This window comes from Taudactylus pleione, unplaced genomic scaffold (genome assembly GCF_031769625.1).
Source record: "Taudactylus pleione unplaced genomic scaffold, aTauple2 ptg000395l, whole genome shotgun sequence".
NCBI classification, from domain to species: Eukaryota; Metazoa; Chordata; class Amphibia; order Anura; family Myobatrachidae; genus Taudactylus; species Taudactylus pleione.
Genome location: NW_028284796.1, coordinates 3,462,575 through 3,482,492, shown reverse-complemented (window position 1 = coordinate 3,482,492; position 19,918 = coordinate 3,462,575). Strand labels below are relative to the sequence as shown.

Sequence of the window (19,918 nt, the reverse complement as noted above, 5' to 3'; positions counted from 1 at the left end):
CATAGGACGTCCGAGCTGCCGCTCCGTCACCCTGCCAGCGCTGAGACGCCAGTACAGATCTGGGGATCTCAGCGGGACCCCAGAGTCTGTACTAGTCGGACTCTGCGGGCGCCCAGGACTGCTGCCGGATCGACGGGGAGCAGGTAAGTCGCGGAGCGCTACATTGCGGCGCCCGCAGGTATTATGCAGTCTGAGGCCTCCGGTCTCTGGGGACAGACCGGAGGCGCTGGCAGTGGCGGCGGGCTCCCCCTCCATGGAGGCATACCCCGCGTGTCCACTAGCCCACCAGGGACTTAACGATCGGCGCTGGGAGCCGGCGTCCCGGGGGTTAATAGCCGGCCAGGGTAGGAAGCCTTCCCTGTTGTAGCGGCTACTCCCCTCAGCTCAGCGCGCCTTTCAGTGTTATAGTCTGGCATCGCTGAGCTGCTTCCTCCGCGGGCCACGCTTCCTCTGAGGTCTCCAGGCGGCCATTTTCTCTGTGGTGCAGCAACAGATCTCCGGAGATGGCAGTTGGTCCAGTCCAGGTCAGTGTACACAGCGCTATAGTCTTCCCAGACACTGAATCTGGGCAGTTGAATGTTGCGACATTTTGCAGTATATTATATGTCATGCTTATGTATGTATATATATTTCTGCATTGTATGTGACTTATGCTAGTGCTGACTGTCTGTGCTTTTTCTCTCACCTGTCAGTATATATCTATCCCTTTTCTTTACTATCTGCCCTAATACAGCTAAAGTACTTAGAGTGGTTCTGAGAGCTCACATATATATATACTTTTCAATATTTGTGAGGTTTGTCACATACTGTTGCGTGCTGCACATTGCCATATTTTAGGTGGAACTGTGTGTTGCATACGCTGATAATGGGTCCCTGCAGCTAATCTTAGCATCAGTCAGGACCAGTACAGCGCTGCTTAATATTTCGGCGATAGTCAGATATGTCTGACCAGGAGATAGAGCGTGATGCTGCACCCATTTTTGCTATCCTGCAAGTCTTGGACTGCAGGTATTAGTGCGGAGGATTTGACTCAGAAAGGGTTATGTATGCGGCGCCCTCTGGTGCCAGGCCCCTTACATGATCCCCTTGGGCGGTTTGTTTCTCAGGATCCTCTCCATTGCGGATCACTGGGCGGGCCCAATTGTTGTAACTTGGGGTTACTTCACCATACTGCCCTTTTCATCTCAGGGTATCTCGCAGTTTCTTGCACTTTCCCCTGTGACACAGAATATCGCTACCTGCCGGGGTTTTTCACAGTACATGAATTCCCTCTGGTACCACAACAGTCTGTCATTCCCCTTGCAGGGATTACCACAACAGCCACCCTGGGTGGATATCGTTTTCTACGAAACACAAAATGGCGTGATATACGCCCTGTGGTTACTTCCCAGTTGGCTCCGCCGTGAACTGGATGATTTATCGGGCTCTTTCCCTCTCACACGGGGGGAGCCAATTTAAAGTATTATTATTATCCCTGTTTTGGGGCTGGCGGTCAGGTCCATTCTGGTTATAGAAAATGTCGATCCTGCACCTGTACCATACACCCTCAGTTTAATGTGGGGATCCCCGTTTCTGTCCAGCGGGTGGATCTCAGGGCGGGAGTCTGGCTGTCGCCAGATACGAGGTATCACAAAAGCGAATTGGCCTCCTGTTTCCCCATCCCTCATGGTCTTCACAAGTAATAGAAATCACCTCCTGGGTTGGATTTGCATGTTAATCGTCTGATTACAGGCGTTACTACGCCTCCCATTCCTGCATGAATGGATTCTATGGATCCATAGGTGGTAACTTTGCCTGAAATCAATATACTCGCTTTCAGGGGCGGTTGCCTGTCCTACCATGGCTATCGCATGGTTGGTTAATACTATTGCATACTGGGCTGATGCATTTGTAACGTTTTTTTCCCCTCCAGCACTTCTGGGGTTCAAATGTCTTTTGTCGCTCACATAAGATATGCAGTTGTCATATATGGCAATACCTACATTGGATACCAGTCTCCTAACCTTCAGGGTTTCGGCTGCGACTGTATCTGCCGCTATACCCTAGGCATGCGCTCTGTGAAAGCAGAGGTGCAGATAACATCTATGGGGAAGATCTTGTTTGGTCCTGACCTTGACAAGTTTGTAGCAACATTGGCAGTATCCTTAATACAGGATTACCGCCTTCAGCTACTCCTCTACATTCGGACTAAATCTGTTAAGTCTTTTTGTCCTCAGGGTCAGCCTAAGGGCCTGTTTTTTCCTAGGTTGTCGGCCTCCACAAGGGCCACCAGACCTGGTACCGAGCAGACCTAGACTTCCAGACGACCCTGCTTCTAAACCTAAGGATAAACCTTCAGCCTGGCGGGACAGGTCCACATCTGGGGGATTCCAGAGTGAGTTACCGACTTTCTCAGTTCACCCAGTGCTGGTGTCAAGTCACCACGGAGCTGGGGTAGGAGTTGTAGTCTCTCATGGGTGCGGCCTCTCATTGCTCAGGCGGCCTCCTCACATGTGTTGTTACACGGGCCCTTCTTCAGACCCGATCAGGGCCTTACAAATCCAGAAAGATATACAGTCTTTGCGGTAAGCAGAGCTATTTAGGCCAGCCTCACTATCTCAGCGAGGAACTGGTTGTTCTACTTTCTTTCTGGGGCAGTGGCCGACTGGTCCTCATTTGCCTATCCTCTGTCTCAAATCCCTGAACCAGATTATAAAGGTGCCTGGACTCAGGTGGAGTCCCCTATGCTCCATCATCCAATGTTGGGAACATGGAGACTTTATGGTATCTCTGAATATTCAGGACACATACCTACAGGTACATATAGAGCCCTCTCAGCAGCATTGGCTCAGGTTTGCTGTGCCACAGCAACACTTACAATTTTCGGGCTCTGCCCTTTGGACTGTCCACAGCCCCACCGGGGTTTACCAGATTTATGGATTTTCTGACAGTTCATCTGTTCAGTGTATCCGACTGCTCCAGTATCTGCTCTTAGCAGGATCACTTAGGTACTTTGCTGCCATGTCAGGTTAATCGTTGCTTCTTCACAGGCACAAATGGTTAATCAACAGGGCAAAAGTCCTCCCTGCATCCCTCACAGGGTATACTTCATCTGGGAGCCCTGCGGGATTCTCAGAATCTGAGAATTCTTCTGGAGTAAGACAAGATCTCCACTCTTTGACTAGGAGTGTGCGGATGTCTATGCAGTCAACATATGTCATTACACTCTGTAATGCGCTTCCTAAAATCCAGAGTGTCTACCTTCGGAAGGGTGGAATATTCTCAGTTCCATTCCAGGCCTTTCCATAATCGGCTCCTCTCCAGATGGACCGAGTTTTTACATCGGATCACTGTTCAGACGATGATGTTCTCTCCGGAGGCGAGTCGGTCTCTGTCTGGGTGGCTGTGGCCATCTCATCCAGGGTATTCTTTGCTACGGATGCCAGTCTTTGGGGGGCAGTGTCTGGTCCGCATTCGTTTCGGGGCAGTGGGAAGTCTGTCGATTCCGCCCTGCCAATTAACTTGTTGGAACTTTAGGCTGTCTTGGGCCTTCACTCTGGCCTAACACATGCTTCACGGTAAACCTGAAAAGGTTCAGTCTGACAGTGTCACAACAGTGGCTTCCATCTAGGAGCCACTGGTCGTTAGGTAGCAATGACAGGAATGTCACACATTCTGACATAGTCCGAGGGTCTCCTCCCGGCCATTTCTGCAGTGTTCATTCCGGGAGTTCTCCATTGGGAAGCGGACTTCCTCAGCCATCACGACGTGCTTCCCGGGGACTGGTCTCTTTTCCAAGAGAGGTTTCAACTCCTAGTGAGCAGAGGGGGCCTCCCAGAGGTGGTCCTCGTGGCCTTCTGACTCTATCACACACTTTCGGTGTTAGAGTCCAGCACTAGATGTACTGAAGCTACCTTCGGTGACGCATTGTCAGTGAAATAGACCTTCCACTTTGTGTACCGGTTTCCTCCGGTCTCCCTTCTTCCTCGAGGTTTTCGGAAGTTTTCAATCTAGACGGTGGTGCTTTCCTGCTGGTGGCTCCAGATTGCCCCAGACGTCACTGGTACTTAGTTTTTCGGAGTTTCCCCAATGATTCTTCAGTCCTGCTGTTTCACTATCTGGACCTGTTGTCTCAGGGTCCTTGGTTTTTCTCCGGACCTGGATCATTTGTCTTTGACTACGTCTCTACTGTGGTCCTAAGGCTTCTCTGGCTTTGTCATTATTGAAATGTTTAGAGCGCATAGACCAGCTTTTGCTGGGTTCTACCACAGACTGTGGCATACATAATTCTTATGGTATCGTCCCTGTCGCTACGATCCTCCGGTGTTTAGGATTTCCAGAAGTTCTTTCATTCCTTCCAGCTGGCTTGGATCTCACCTTCTGCCTGGCCTTTCTGAGAGTGCGGATCTCTGCACTGTCAGTAGGGTTCGGTTGTGGAATTGCTCCACTCTCTGGTATCCGATCCATCCTTCAGGATGTTTTCTGGATTATGCCTCCCTTTGTCTCGCCTAGGGGCTCCTTGGGATTTGGTAGTGGTTCTTAATGCCATCCTGGCACCTTCATTTGAACCACTAGCTTTGATTGCCATTGCATGGTCTATAGCTTAGTCTCTCTCTCTCTCTTATGGCGTTTGCATCTGCCAGGAGAGTGTAGGAATTGGGAACATTCTCATGTGGCTCCCTATTCTGATTAGTCCACCATGTCAGGGTTGTGAGTTGCACTCACCCTGTGTCTCTTCCTAAAGTGGTTTTTAAGTTCCATATTATTCTGGAACATATGGTACTGACATTTCAGTCACCAGTCCTCTTGGCTGTTGTGGCCTCATTGACTGTGGTCCGGCCTCTCAGGATTTATGTGATCCATTCAAGTTCCTTCAGGAAATCAGACTCCTTATTTGTGGTCTTTGGATTTCACAGGAAAGGATGGCTGGCCAATAGACTTTGTATAACTATCTCAGGGGCCTACACATAGGATAGGCCTTTCTGTTTCTGTGGATGCTTATTCTACTCGAGCTGTGGGTCCCTCTTGGGTGGCTCACTGTGGCGCCTTGGCTGTTCTGCCTTGCAAGGTGGCCACGTGGTCTTCTGTCCACATCTTTTTAAGGTTCTATGCATTGGTTTCCTTTGCCTCTCAGGATGCTTCCTTTGGGCGAAGAATTCTCCTGTCAGCACTGGAGCATCCCCACCCTTATAAGGACTGCTTTGGGACATCCCCAAGGTCAACCCTGTGGACCCCCTATGGACCCTAAAGTAGAAAACAAGAGATATGGTAAGAACTTACCTTTGTTATTGGGTGTTCCAGTCTTCTCTTTCTTTCCTCCTCCGACCTTTGGCTACTTACAAACTGAGGTGCCTCTGGCTTGGGGGCGGGGCTATAGGGAGAGTGCACCCAGTGCATCCTGGGAGCTAAAACTTTAACTGCATGGTGCCTGGATTTGGTTCCCAACCTATACCCCAAGGTCAACCCCTTGGACCCTGTGGACTTCGTAGAAACAGAGATAACAAAGGTAAGTTCTTACCATATCTCTTGTTTTTTAGTTTAGTGGTCCCAGCGCTTTCCATGTCCACAAAGAGTTCTGTATTCTGTTACACATAAGCCTTCCAAAAAATGGAATCATCCATAAGAGTCTGTGTACAGTAGCTTTCAGAGAAGCTAGAATCACAAAAACTCTTTGTAGGTCCACATTTAGGACCTGATTCAGAGATGGACGCTAATGTGATCACAGCTGTTATTTCATATGGAACGCAGGTGTGAAAATATGCTAATGGTCTCAAAGATCATCCGAACATAGGACGCCCACTGCTGCCTCCTTATCTGTGTATGACGACACTTACCTGCGTAAATATCTGTAACATTGATGCACATCCGCAGCCATCTTGCCCTTGCGGCAGGTCTGACCAGCCGCAGACTCTGCAGTTCTCCTGACACGCAGAGAGCTCTTATGCTACGTATATAATCGCTTTCTTGGCAAACACTGATGCCGTGTTACCCTCATAAACTGCACATGCAGCTGCTGCCAAAACCAGTGTAGCCTAGGTGATGTGTGACCAATGACCATGTGGAACAATAGGAAACTACTGGTCCAAGAAGAAACTCTCACACTGCAGCTTAGATGGTGCTGTGAATGGGAGGATAGGCCAGGGCTGCCCCATTCATCACCGCTACCCCTTCCTCGTAGTGGCCCTGAACAAAGTGCAATGCTGTTTTTTTTTCATTGCCCTGAGAGACTCTATATATGGATACCATTCTATCCATTGCGAAAGGGACAGTAGATATGTTGAATACCACAGTACAAAAAGTAAAGTCTTCCGGTGATATAAAGGACATAGCTGTAAAGTACTGAGGCCAGAGAGATAAAGCAATGTAGTTAGTAAAAGTAGAAGGACCTGTAAAAGCCAATAAATGAAATGTCTAAGACTGTGGATAAGCCCTGTAAGGTCCTTCTTGTTGTACAGTGCTGTGTGTTCTGTTTGCAGGATGCAGTCCGCACACGATGGCCATAAACACCCGAGATCTCAAACTCTTCCTTGTATACGAGGCAAAAATGCACTTTCCAACCCCAAACTTCTACAGATAATAGAACTGACAAGTTCAATATCCAGTAAGTATGTGTACCTGTGTGCCATTGTAAGATGCCTTATTTACTGACTGTTATACCTTCTATTATGTGTTTTCTATACCTCCATCTACTCTGCTGAGGATTTATTTTACGTTTCCACTAACAGCCCCATGTTTCCTAATTCATCTACAACCCCTGCAGGCACGTCTTTCCTACAGTATATCCAGACATAGGGTGCTGGTGCTTGAGCATTTCCACCTTCATCAGCAGCCCTTGCATGCAGTATTTCCTGCTTACCCTATATCACCTACATGTGTATTGTGGGTACACACCTGAATGACACATCGATCTAGCAATGGTCCGCTACAATGTCACAATATATCGTGTCCACGTACACACTACATGATCCACAGCACAGTGACACAAACACAATATATTGTTATTCCGTGCAGTAAATGTGTATATTCTATTAGAATAATGCACTGCACTCTATCAGCTGGGAGGGAGAGCTGATCAATAACTAGAGGTGTCCACACCTCCAGCTGGATTACAGTATACCAGCGCTCACGTTTTTCATAATGTGTGAGTGTGAGTGACACCATTATAGTTACAGTATTCACCTATATGCATCTTTGTGAACACACTGCCCCTTATATGTATGCTAAGTTTGATACCCATGGTCACTAACAGTGCGTTCTTGCAGCAGCCCTAACCGTGGTGCAAGAGATACGTCTGAAAACAGGTGTCTTTGTGCTTCTGGACAGCTCTGCATAGCCCATAATTCCGGCCATACGGCCCCTCTGAACATTGCCTACCCGAGAACGCCCGTTAGAGCCTAGTTACGCCCCCCACCCACCCAGCCTCAAGTGGCAATGTGAGTGAAATGCGTATGACTCTGCATCACCTGTACTTACATAGGCTTGGTGCAGGACCATGTGCAGTGCACACATGTTCTACTTATGCTCTACAAACAGCTGTACATTCAACTATGCATTGGCCACAGTGACTGCAGGAGGATGCAACAATTACTTCAGTTTTAGGGATTATCTGAATACTAGGTTTCTGAATGGAAGATCCTATCCCTGTAATGCAATGAGTATGTTTGTAACAATACTGTATTTATGCTATTAGTTACATATGTTCCCATTGGCATATATATAATGGGTGCCCACGCCACACACCCTGCATCCATATAATCATTATACTTACCTCTCCGGAGTCCCGCATCGGCTGGTGCTGCAGACTGTAATCACTGGGAAAATTGTGCGGCGCCCATTATACCGGTGATTTGCGCATACGCGGTAGAGGAACATGTTCCAAGAGACCTGCACATGCGTAGTAGACTGGCACAAAGCCAGAGTTTACTGCGCTACCGGAGATCAGGGGCACGTGAGGAGGCTGCACACGAGTCCCCTCCTCTAATAAACTGCTCCTGTATGTTCCACAAGTTTGTATGTATGTTTGTGTATGCTGATCATTTGTCTCTATGCACACATACAGTATAATAACTTTTTTGTTTACAGGTAGTTCTAACGAAACTGATATTGTGCATCACATTGATATTGATGGCAATATTGCTACAGAAGTCTGTCTTACGGTTCTCGACCTGTTATGTCTCTTCAATCAGAGCCACCAGGTGAGTAACCCTTACCATGCTGCTGGGGATGATCAGTTCCACAGGCATTAGATGTGTCTCCTACAACCACTGCTAATATCACAGATTATTTGGCACTAATGATATTTTATTGGATTGTCTTTTCCCCTCCTATCTCCAGAAATTGAGCACAACTGACAGCCAGAGTGTACTAATGAAGAAAGTGTTTGACACACACTTGCTCTTCCTGCAAATCAACCAGTCAGTGGCTGCTCTCCGCCATGTCTTTGCTGCCCTGAGGATGTTTATTGGCAAGGTACTCATGAGGATTTCTTATTAAAAATAAATAAATAAAAATGACCAAGTCTTTGTAAAGTATAACTCACTGAAGTAGTGAAGTAGTGAAATTAGTATGGTCAGAGTGATTTCCATCTTCAGATCAATTTATTTTATTGGCTTGTACGTTACTTATTGCAACTTTTATTCATTCAATTGATTTTATCTTTATGGCAAATAAAATAAACAACTCTGCCTGATAACATAAGCGCAAGACTGAAAAGCACAGAGAAAAGCTGAGAGAGGTTGGGGATATGCCAGTAAGCTGAAGTCGTCTCCAGGTTGCTAGTGTTGAATGTCAACCTGCACTGTAGTGCGGAATCGGTATGAATTAACGCCGGACGTCGGTAAAATGACAGGCGTCTAGATTTAGACGCCTGTCATTTAACCCTCGCAGGGATAAAGCAGTCAGGAAGCCAGCTGTCGGGATTACGTCTGCCGGCTTCCCAACTGCATACCCTGTATTGCAGAGAGTATGCTGGTAATTGATGATGAATACATATTGATAACTAGTCATTATGTTTTTCTATTGTCAACCTATTAACTTGTAGCACTGAGTAACCTCAAATGATTTAGACTCCCTGACTATAATTTCTTATTTTATCTAACATTCAATAAAACATTGAGTGATCATTCTCAAAGTATCTCATGGAATAAACAGAAACTTAATATAAGACCCTTTATTTCCCACACATCTGCAGTTTTTACCTTCTTACTACTGACAGCTTGTAACTAGTATTGTTGAATAGGAGGGAACAAAATAACATTTAATAAGTTACATGAACTTTAGGAATTGAAATGAGAGCCTGATGACAGAAACATAGGCGTGTGCACATAGCGTCCAGGGTGTATCCAGGCACACCCTAATGTCAGACACTGTCTCTGTGCTTGTTAGCAAACTTACCGGTGCCGCCTGCATGCTGATGAGCTGACAATGTCTGTGAGTTACTCAATGACTCACAGGACACAGCAGCACGGCGGTGCCCGCCCCTTCACTTCCCGCCCTAGTTATCTCCATCCCCGGAGGAGCTGTGGACAGAGCAGAGCATTGAGTTATATGTGTACTATATAAAATAGACCGTCCAGTTCAGTTTGGCATTATATGGACGGGTGGCATAAAATTGGCATAGGTAAGTAAAGTGATGGAGTTGGTGGGATTGATGGGAGATATGATTATATGGGAGGAAATTGGGTTGGACATGGTATGGGAAGAGATATGGGGGATTATTTGTATGAAGACAGTACAAGACATGTCCCTTGGTGGTGCTAGATACACCCCTTTGTGCAGAGTGTGCCTTTCTAGATTTCTAAGGGGACAGGACACACCCTAATGAAATGTTCTACACATGCCAATGGACATAAAGTTGTTTCTGTAAAAACGCAGTCTACTGTACTTAGTTGCACTGCCGGGGTTGAAGCTAAGCATTCCAGTGTTTTTAATATCCCAAAGTGCGTTTTAAGACCAGAGGGGGCCGTGTGCAGATGTCCGTGTCCCCCCACCCTACTAAAAAAAAACTGGAACTGGCAAATGTTTAAAGAATCTGAGAAGAATATGAGAGAATCTGGCACATGCGTGCATGCCGCAATATCTTTGGAAATATAGCAATGGTATCATATATATGTTGAGTATTTCAGCATAATGGCGTTGGCTCCATATTTTTCTTTCAACCGATCTGGGGGACACTTGACTATGGGGTTGCTTGAGGGACCGAAGGAGCTGGCACTTAATTAGACTGGTATAACTTTAAGGAAGTAGCTCCTCCCCTCTGAGCTCCTCCCCTCTGCAACCTGTGGTCTTCAGTTTCTTTTAAGTGCCCGGGGAAGCTGTGCTGTTTTTCTTAGGGCTGCACTGCAGCCCTGCACTTTAGATTAGTTTTTATTTCTACTACCTGGGTGTTCATCTGGTTAACCTGCGGAAACAACAGCACAGCTGTTCTCTACATTGCACACTGGTTTCCAATCCTGACCAGAGATATTGCTTTTAGTCAGCTCGTCTCGTGTGATTTGTGTGCAATCTTCACAGTTTGAAGACTTGTCCTGTGACACACCTGGGTACGGTGTAGCGTTCGACTAAACTGTGTTCGCTAGTGTGCACTTGGTTTAGACAGCCTAGCCAAAGGTCAGTGTACTTACTCGATGGTGAGGGACTGTCCCTGACTGGGTCAGGGCTCTGCATGTTACTGACCGGTTGCATTTTTCACTCTGTGGTCTCTTACTCTGTCATGAGCTGTTTCTTAGTGTCAGTTTGCTTTTCTTTTGCCACAGGCAACCCGTTGAGGAAGTATTATCACCAGTGTGTGAACTGCTGCAGCCTAACACAAAACCTGTCGTCAGGTTCCAGGGTAACCTGGTTAGCACTCTGAGCTCTGAATACAGCGATCCCAGTTCAGATGTAGGTGGACCCTTATTTTTACGGGCCCTGGTTGAATACAAGGAGCATTAGTGACAAAGCCATTGGGCATCCCTGTTCACCAGTACTAGCGGGGACCTTGTCTGGCGGTGCTGGATTGCTCTCCACCATGCTTCCTTGGCGGTGTCTTTTTTTTCTTCCGTTGTGAAGCTGATTTATGCTTTTTCTTTCCACTGGGAATAGTCTTTTCGTGGCTTGTATCCACGTTTTCCCGACGGGGCGGCTCCCTGCTGAACTTACAGGGGCTGTTTTTCAATTCTGTGAGGCTACCTCTATGCGAGCTGTGACTTTTCTGTTTACCAACAGGTTCACCATGTTTTTTCTTGCTTCCCGGAGTTTGCATCTAAAAATGCTAGTTTCGGTCGGAAAGTCTTATGTTCAGGTTTGTGGCTGCGCGTACCCTCTGCTAGGGGCGGCTTTTGAACGTCCCCATGGTCCAGTGTCCCCCAGATCAGATGAAAGAGTAAATTGGCTTTTTGTACTTACGTTGAATCCTTTTCTCTGAATCCATCTGGGGGACACTTCGTTCCCACCCTTACGCTCAGTTCTTTGTTCGTGAGTGGGTTGTGGTTGATCTGTAAGTTACACTAGGTGATTCACCCTTGGTTTAGGGGTACTTTGGAAGTTGTACTGAAGACCACAGGTTGCAGAGGAGAGGATCTCAGAGGGGAGGAGCTACTCCCTTAAAGTTATGCTAGTCTAATTAAGTGCCAGCTCCTTCGGTCCCTCAAGCAACCCCATGATCCAGTGTCCCCTAGATGGATTCAGAAAAAAGGATTTAACGTAAGTACAAAAATCCAATTTTCTGAATATCTTCGGAACTAAGGCACGGGTGGGCAGCAGAATAAAGCAGCTCAAAAGGGGGCACTGTGTGCACCAAACACCATGCACCCATTATAGATAAGCCAATGCCACAGTGCCCACACAATGACATGGTGGAGCAGTAGGTGGCAGCCTTATTCCTGTGAAGCTGCAGGATGCTGCTTCCATATATATGATATACTGGGAGCGTAACGCTGGGCTATGATGTCAGAGCTATGATGTCAGAGCCCAGCACCACACTCCAAGTCTGAGGAGAGGAAAATGGTGCCATCCATATCCTGCCTTTTACTGTAAGAAGCGGGGAAGTGTGGTACCTAGGGGCATATGGTGTTTCCACCGATCCTGTGTTCCGCAGTTATATAGATCCTGCTGTGAGGCTAGGTAAATGTGCAGGCTTGCTAAGAGATGTCTATCTCACAATCTGGCAGTCTTACAGTGATGAGGAACAGGCAACATTGACCTGGCAAGCTTTACATGCAGCTGCTAGCTTTATGCCCCATTCTAACCTACTCTCTCCTTTATGGGATAAAGTGAAAAAGTACAATTCAAAGTGACCAGAGCTGGATTCTGCCTCATATAACCTCCTCTGCATAACGCAGGGAGCTTTTGCTCCCAGTGGTGGAACTATTGCCACAACATGGGGTGCAGCCACAATGTGGACTACATGGGAGGGAAGCCCAATATTGCCAGGTCCCCCTAAGGAGAACAGAGCAAGGGCCTCTTGTGAGCAGTTCTGCCCATGTGCCGGATCCATGGAAGACTCAGGAGAGACACCCTGCTCTGCTCTCAGAATAGCCCATACCCCAGGAGAGCCTAGCGATGCAGTGTCCTGTCCCGTTATGGCGCACATCTAATTAGAGAAGTGCATTGTGGTCTACACCATATGAGTCTCCCTCCTGACTCCGCAGGAAATTATTAATTACCATTGACAAAGTACGCAATCATTTTTAGAACGATATTAAGGAAACTAATTTAAATATTTACATTAAGAAAACAAAGTATATATATTATTTAATTAATAATTAATTAGTGGTTATTGGATTTTTGCCATGTCCAGTGATGGGGCATGTGTGTTACAAGTTTGTGCGGGTCGTATTATATAAACTTTATAAATGGAAATAACATTTTACCAAACAATATGACTAGTTCCTTATCTTCCTAGAATAAGGCAGGCTTTTATAGCAGTGACACTAATTAATACATTATTTTATTTATACATTTGTATAGTCTCTTTATCTCTAAAGAAGAGAAATTGCATTTTTAAATAGTTCTATATACTTTTATATTATATGTCATCCATGCTTTATACATTCTGTGCATATAAAGTAGAAGAGACAAAAGTAGAATTGTTGGTACTTACCATGCAATTACTTTTTGTGAAGCCCATTGGGTGACATGATGTGATATAAATAATTATTACATGTCTCTTAAAATGTAGGCAGCATGTTACAAGTTCAAACTTATTTAAACTGGTTTATTTGTAAATACAGATAAGATGTACAATCTTTAGTTAGACAGTTGCATTAGGATTAAGGGCCTTGGCTCTTTTTGAACAATCTTGATGTAAGTGTTATCTCCGTTCCAGTTCCCTTCTGCATTCTTTCAAGGACAAGCCGACCTTTGCGGTCCTTTCTGCTCTGAGGTCCTGAAATGCTGCAATCACCGTTCGCGGTCCACTCAAAGTGAGGCTTCAGCTCTTCTGTATTTCTTCATGAGGAAGAACTTTGAGTATAACAAACAAAAGTCAATTGTGAGATCACATCTACAGGTAATCTACACACCTAATTCACCTTCTGCGTTACTGTACATGGTTTTGTGCCTCTATTTGATAAATGCGGCATAAGAACTCGTGTTTTTGTATTTTTTTCATAAAACAACTTCTGTGAAGCTGAAATTTGGGCATTGGTGAATGACTTGGACACCGCCTTGTTCAGTATCTAACATTTTATTTGTTTTTGTGTATTGCCATCTTCTCAACAAAATGTTATTAACACTACTGCAGAGCATGTGTTGTAATGCAGCAGCTATTTAGCTAAAGCAGCACAATTTCTGCATAGTTTCCAGCTAACAGCAGCAGATACTGGCTATGGATTATCAGCACAAAACATACATTACCTATGTAACAGTACAGCCAAACTGAAATATAAATAACAGAATTCCACAATATTAAAATAGCTCTTATCTTTAAATGTGTTGCGTGACATTTTGTAACAAATTGATAAATGTCAATGCAATGCAGAACAGGCTTATTAGAATGCTTGCAATTATGTATCATGCATCTTATTACAAATATTTCAGAGAATACTGTAATTAGGATATATACCAGTGACAAGCAGTCTCTGCTCTAGCTATGGTAGAACTACAAGTCTCAGCATTCCTTGCCAGCTGAGAATAAATTACAGTCACTACTAACTCATGCATTGTTTTGCAGGGAGCATTATAATCTAATATACAACTGTACAAATAATGTTTACTCAAAAAAAACATACAGAAATATCCCATATTATTAACTAAAATTAATTCCAGTGAGTGGACACACTGTATATTCCCCAGTGTGCACTTTTCTATATGATTTGTCAGTTTATGTCTAAAAATTATCCTAATTCCTGTGATTTAATGGTCGTTTTATTCCACAGATGATCCTGCTGACACTAATATATTCTAAATGCTGTTTCGTGTCGCACAATATATTGAAAACATACATCTTGTTTGTATTAACAGCTTATTAAAGCAGTAAGTCAGCTGATTGCTGATGCAGGCATTGGGGGCTCTCGATTTCAACATTCACTGGCAATTATCAACAACTTTGCTAATGGAGACAAGCAAATGAAGGTAATGGGGTTAATTAATATTGCTAAACAACTCATGTCTCCTTTGTCAGCCTTTCAACTCTTCCTTGAAACACTCTCATCTCTCCCCTGTCACCCTCTGATCTCTCTCATGGAACACTCTCTTCTCTCCCCTGTCACCCTCTGATCTCTCTCATGGAACACTCTCTTCTCTCCCCTGTCACCCTCTGATCTCTCTCATGGAACACTCTCTTCTCTCCCCTGTCACCCTCTGATCTCTCTCATGGAACACTCTCTTCTCTCCCCTGTCACCCTATCATCCCTCCCCTGTCACCTTCTCAACTCTTCATTGGAACACTCTCTTCTCTCCCCTGTCACCCTATCATCTCTCCCCTGTCACTTTCTCAACTCTTCCTTGAAACACTCTCCTCTCTCCCCTGTCACCCTCTGATCTCTCTCATGGAACACTCTCTTCTCTCCCCTGTCACCCTCTGATCTCTCTCATGGAACACTCTCTTCTCTCCTCTGTCACCCTCTGATCTCTCTCATGGAACACTCTCTTCTCTCCCCTGTCACCATCTGATTCCTCTCATGGAACACTCTCTTCTCTCCCCTGTCACCCTCTGATCTCTCTCGTGGAACACTCTCATCTCTCCCCTGTCACCTTCTCAACTCTTCATTGGAACACTCTCTTCTCTCCCCTGTCACCCTATCATCTCTCCCCAGTCACCTTCTCAACTCTTCATTGGAACACTCTCATCTCTCCCCTGTCACCTTCTCAACACTTCATTGGAACACTCTCATCTCTCCCCTGTCACCCTCTGATCTCTTTCATAGAACACTCTTATTTCTCCCCTGCCACACTCTAAATTCTTTCCAGGAACACTCTCATCTCTCCCATGTCACCCTCTAACTCTTTCCTGGAACACTCTCAAGTCTCCCCTGTCACCCTCTAAACTACTCATTGGAAGACTGACATCTCACCCCTGTCACCCTCTAAACTCCTCATTGGAACACTCTCTCTCCTGTCACCATCTAAACTCCTCATTGGAACACTCTCATCTTTCCCCTGTCACTCTCTAAACTCTTTCCTGGAACACTCTCATCTCTCCCCTGTCACCCTCTAACTCTTTCCTGGAACACTCTCAAGTCTCCCCTGTCACCCTCTAAACTACTCATTGGAAGACTGACATCTCACCCCTGTCACCCTCTAAACTCCTCATTGGAACACTCTCTCCCCTGTCACCATCTAAACTCCTCATTGGAACACTCTCATCTTTCCCCTGTCACTCTCTAAACTCTTTCCTGGAACACTCTCATCTCTCCCCTGTCACCCTCTAAATGCTTTCCTGGAACACTCTCATCTCTCCCCTGTCACTCTCTAGATTCTTTCCTGGAACACACTCATCTCTCACCTGTCACACTCGAACTCTTTCTTGGAACACTCTCATCTCTTCACTGTCACCCTCTAAACTCCTCATTAGAACACTGTCTTCTCTCCCCTGTCACCCTCTAAACTCCTCATTGGAACATTCTCATCTTTCCCCTGTCACCCTCTCTTTCCTGGAACACTCTCATCTCTCCCCTGTCACTCTCTAGATCTTTCCTGGAACACTCTCATCTCTTCCCTGTCACCCTCTAAACTCCTCATTAAAACACTGTCTTCTCTCCCCTATCACCCTCTAAACTACTCATTGGAACACTCTCATCTTTCCCCTGTCACCCTCTCTTTCCTGGAACACTCTCATCTCTCCCCTGTCACTCTCTAGATTCTTTCCTGGAACACACTCATCTCTCCCCTGTCACCCTCTAACTCTTTCCTGGAACACTCTCATCTCTTCCCTGTCACCCTCTAAACTCCTCATTAGAACACTGTCTTCTGTCCCCTGTCACCCTCTAAACTCCTCATTGGAACACTCTCATCTTTCCCCTGTCACCCTCTCTTTCCTGGAACACTCTCATCTCTCCCCTGTCACTCTCTAGATTCTTTCCTGGAACACTCTCATCTCTCCCCTGTCATCCTCTAAACACCTCATTGGAACACTCTGATCTCTCCACTGTCACCCTCTAACTCTTCCCTGGAACACTCTCATCTCTCCCCTGTCATCCTCTAAACACCTCATTGGAACACTCTGATCTCTCCATTGTCAACCTCTAAACTCCTCATTGGAACACTCTGATCTCTCCCCTGTCACCCTCTAAACTCCTCATTGGAACACTCTGATCTCTCCCCTGTCACCCTCTAAACTCCTCATTGGAACACTCTCATCTCTCCCATGTCACCCTCTTAACTCCTCATTGGAACACTCTCATCTCTCCCCTGTCACTCTCTAAACTCTTTCCTGGAACACTCTCATCTCTCCCCTGCCACCCTCTAAATGCTTTCCTGGAACACTCTCATCTCTCCCCTGTCACTCTCTAGATTCTTTCCTGGAACACTCTCATCTCTCCCCTGTCACCGTCTAACTCTTTCCTGGAACACTCTCATCTCTTCCCTGTCACACTCTAAACTCCTCATTGGAACACTGTCTTCTCTCCCCTGTCACCCTCTAAACTCCTCATTGGAACACACTCATCTTTCCCCTGTCACCCTCTGATCTCTTTCATAGAACACTCTTATTTCTCCCCTGCCACACTCTAAATTATTTCCAGGAACACTCTCATCTCTCCCATGTCACCTTCTAACTCTTTCCTGGAACACTCTCAAGTCTCCCCTGTCACCCTCTAAACTACTCATTGGAAGACTGACATCTCTCCCCTGTCACTCTCTAAACTCCTCATTGGAACACTCTCATCTCTCCCCTGTCACCATCTAAACTCCTCATTGGAACACTCTCATCTCTCCCCTGTCACTCTCTAAACTCTTTCCTGGAACACTCTCATCTCTCCCCTGTCACCCTCTAAATGCTTTCCTGGAACACTCTCATCTCTCCCCTGTCACTCTCTAGATTTTTTCCTGGAACACACTCATCTCTCCCCTGTCACCCTCTAACTCTTTCTTGGAACACTCATCTCTTCCCTGTCACCCTCTAGACTCCTCATTAGAACACTGTCTTCTCTCCCCTGTCACCCTCTAAACTCCTCATTGGAACATTCTCATCTTTCCCCTGTCACCCTCTCTTTCCTGGAACACTCTAATCTCTCCACTGTCACCCTCTAACTCTTTCCTGGAACACTTTCAACTCTCCCCTGTCACCCTCTCTTTCCTGGAACACTCTTATCTCTCCCCTGTCATCCTCTAAACACCTCATTGGAATACTCTGATCTCTCCACTGTCACCCTCTAAACTCCTCATTGGAACACTCTGATCTCTCCACTGTCACCCTCTAAACTCCTCATTGGAACACTCTGATCTCTCCCCTGTCACCCTCTAAACTCCTCATTGGAACACTCTGATCTCTCCCCTGTCACCCTCTAAACTCCTCATTGGAACACTCTTATCTCTCCCCTGTCACCCTCTAAACTCCTCATTGGAACACTCTCATCTCTCCCCTGTCACCCTCTAAACTCCTCATTGGAACACTCTCATCTCTCCCCTGTCACCCTCTAAACTCTTTCCTGGAACACTCTCATCTCTCACCTGCCACCCTCTAAATGCTTTCCTGGAACACTCTCATCTCTCCCCTGTCACTCTCTAGATTCTTTCCTGGAACACTCTCATCTCTCCCCTGTCACCCTCTAACTCTTTCCTGGAACACTCTCATCTCTTCCATGTCACACTCTAAACTCCTCATTAGAACACTGTCTTCTCTCCCCTGTCACCCTCTAAACTCCTCATTGGAACACACTCATCTTTCCCCTGTTACCCTCTCTTTCCTGGAACACTTTCATCTCTCCCCTTTCATCTCTCACCTGTCACCCTCTAACTCTTTCCTGGGACACTCTCATCTATCCCCTGTCATCCTCTAAACACCTCATTGGAATACTCTGATCTCTCCACTGTCACCCTCTAAACTCCTCATTGGAACACTCTGATCTCTCCACTGTCACCCTCTAAACTCCTCATTGGAACACTCTGATCTCTTCCCTGTCACCCTCTAAACTCCTCATTGGAACACTCTGATCTCTCCCCTGTCATCCTCTAAACACCTCATTGGAACACTCTGCTCTCTCCCCTGTCACCCTCTAAACTCCTCATTGGAACACTCTTATCTCTCCCCTGTCACCCTCTAAACTCCTCATTGGAACACTCTGATCTCTCGACTGTCGCCCTCTAAACTCCTCATTGGAACACTCTGATCTCTCCACTGTCACCCTCTAACTCTTTCCTGGAACACTCTCATCTCTCCCCTGTCATCCTCTAAGCACCTCATTGGAACACTCTGATCTCTCCCCTGTCACCCTCTAAACTCCTCATTGGAACACTCTGATCTCTCCCCTGTCACCCTCTAAATTCCTCATTGGAACACTCTCATCTCTCCCCTGTCACCCTCTAAACTCCTCATTGGAACACTCTCATCTCTCCCCTGTCACCATCTGATCTCTTTCATGAAACATTCTCATCTCTCCCCTATCACCCTCTAACCTCTCTGCTAGAGCAGTTTCCACTCCACCTGGTACCCACTCGTCATCTTCCCTGGTCCTCTCTCATTTGATGCCATCTCTTCTCTTCCCTGTCACTCTCTCACCGCACCACTGTCACCATCTCCCCTGTTCCCTGGATTGCTTAAAGTGATACTAAACAAGAATATTTTTTATATTATATTTAAATTAACACTCAAACACTGATTTTATGCATGCAAAGAAAACCCAGGAAAGATGAAACAAAATAATGGAAACACTACTTAAATACTTACTTAAGATTTAATTTACTGAGGAGAGAAAAACCCAATCTTTGGCAAAATGTTTTTTAAATGTTAAAAAAAAGCATTGATTCAACTGATAGTAATATGGAAATAATCATTTTTGGTATGCACACGCATATCCCTGAATACTGCCCTAGAGTACTCTTAAAGCTCCTACTGAGCTGCCGTGATGGTACTTTGTTAATACGTACATCTTGGTGAGGTATTTTATTATTATTATTATTATTATTATTATTATTAAGGTACTGTATGAGGCACCACAAGACTTCAGTTGCGCCAAACGGGGAATGCAACTGACATCATGTTACATAAGTACAGACTGACCCTAATAATTTCACATAAATACATAATTAAAGTGTGTAATTAGCATAATTATGTAGAGAAGATATAGGAGAGAGAGCTCTACTCACAAGTTTAAAATCTAAAGGGGATATGGGTGGTCATAATGGGGAGAAACGGGCAGAGTAGAAGAGGCCAGATACCACAGAGTTAGGCTGGGTACGCACTAGATGATGTGTACCCAGCCCGAAATCTGCAGCGATGGGACCCGGCGGGAGAGCCGGTATCGGCAAGTGCATGCACACTTACCGAAGCAGGCAGCATTTGAGCGATGGCGGGGGCCAT

General features: G+C 45.8%; 1 protein-coding gene across 1 annotated transcript in view; it reads left to right on the top strand.

Annotated features, from left to right (window-relative positions):
* DOCK10 (dedicator of cytokinesis 10) overlaps positions 1 to 19,918 on the top strand; it is a 308,992-nt gene that overhangs the window by 247,818 nt on the left and 41,256 nt on the right. The window contains exons 40-44 of the mRNA XM_088446281.1: positions 6,456 to 6,580; positions 8,062 to 8,174; positions 8,314 to 8,448; positions 13,286 to 13,468; positions 14,422 to 14,532. Coding sequence (XP_088302407.1) covers positions 6,456 to 6,580; positions 8,062 to 8,174; positions 8,314 to 8,448; positions 13,286 to 13,468; positions 14,422 to 14,532 — 667 coding nt within the window. The remainder of the gene's footprint in view (positions 1 to 6,455; positions 6,581 to 8,061; positions 8,175 to 8,313; positions 8,449 to 13,285; positions 13,469 to 14,421; positions 14,533 to 19,918) is intronic.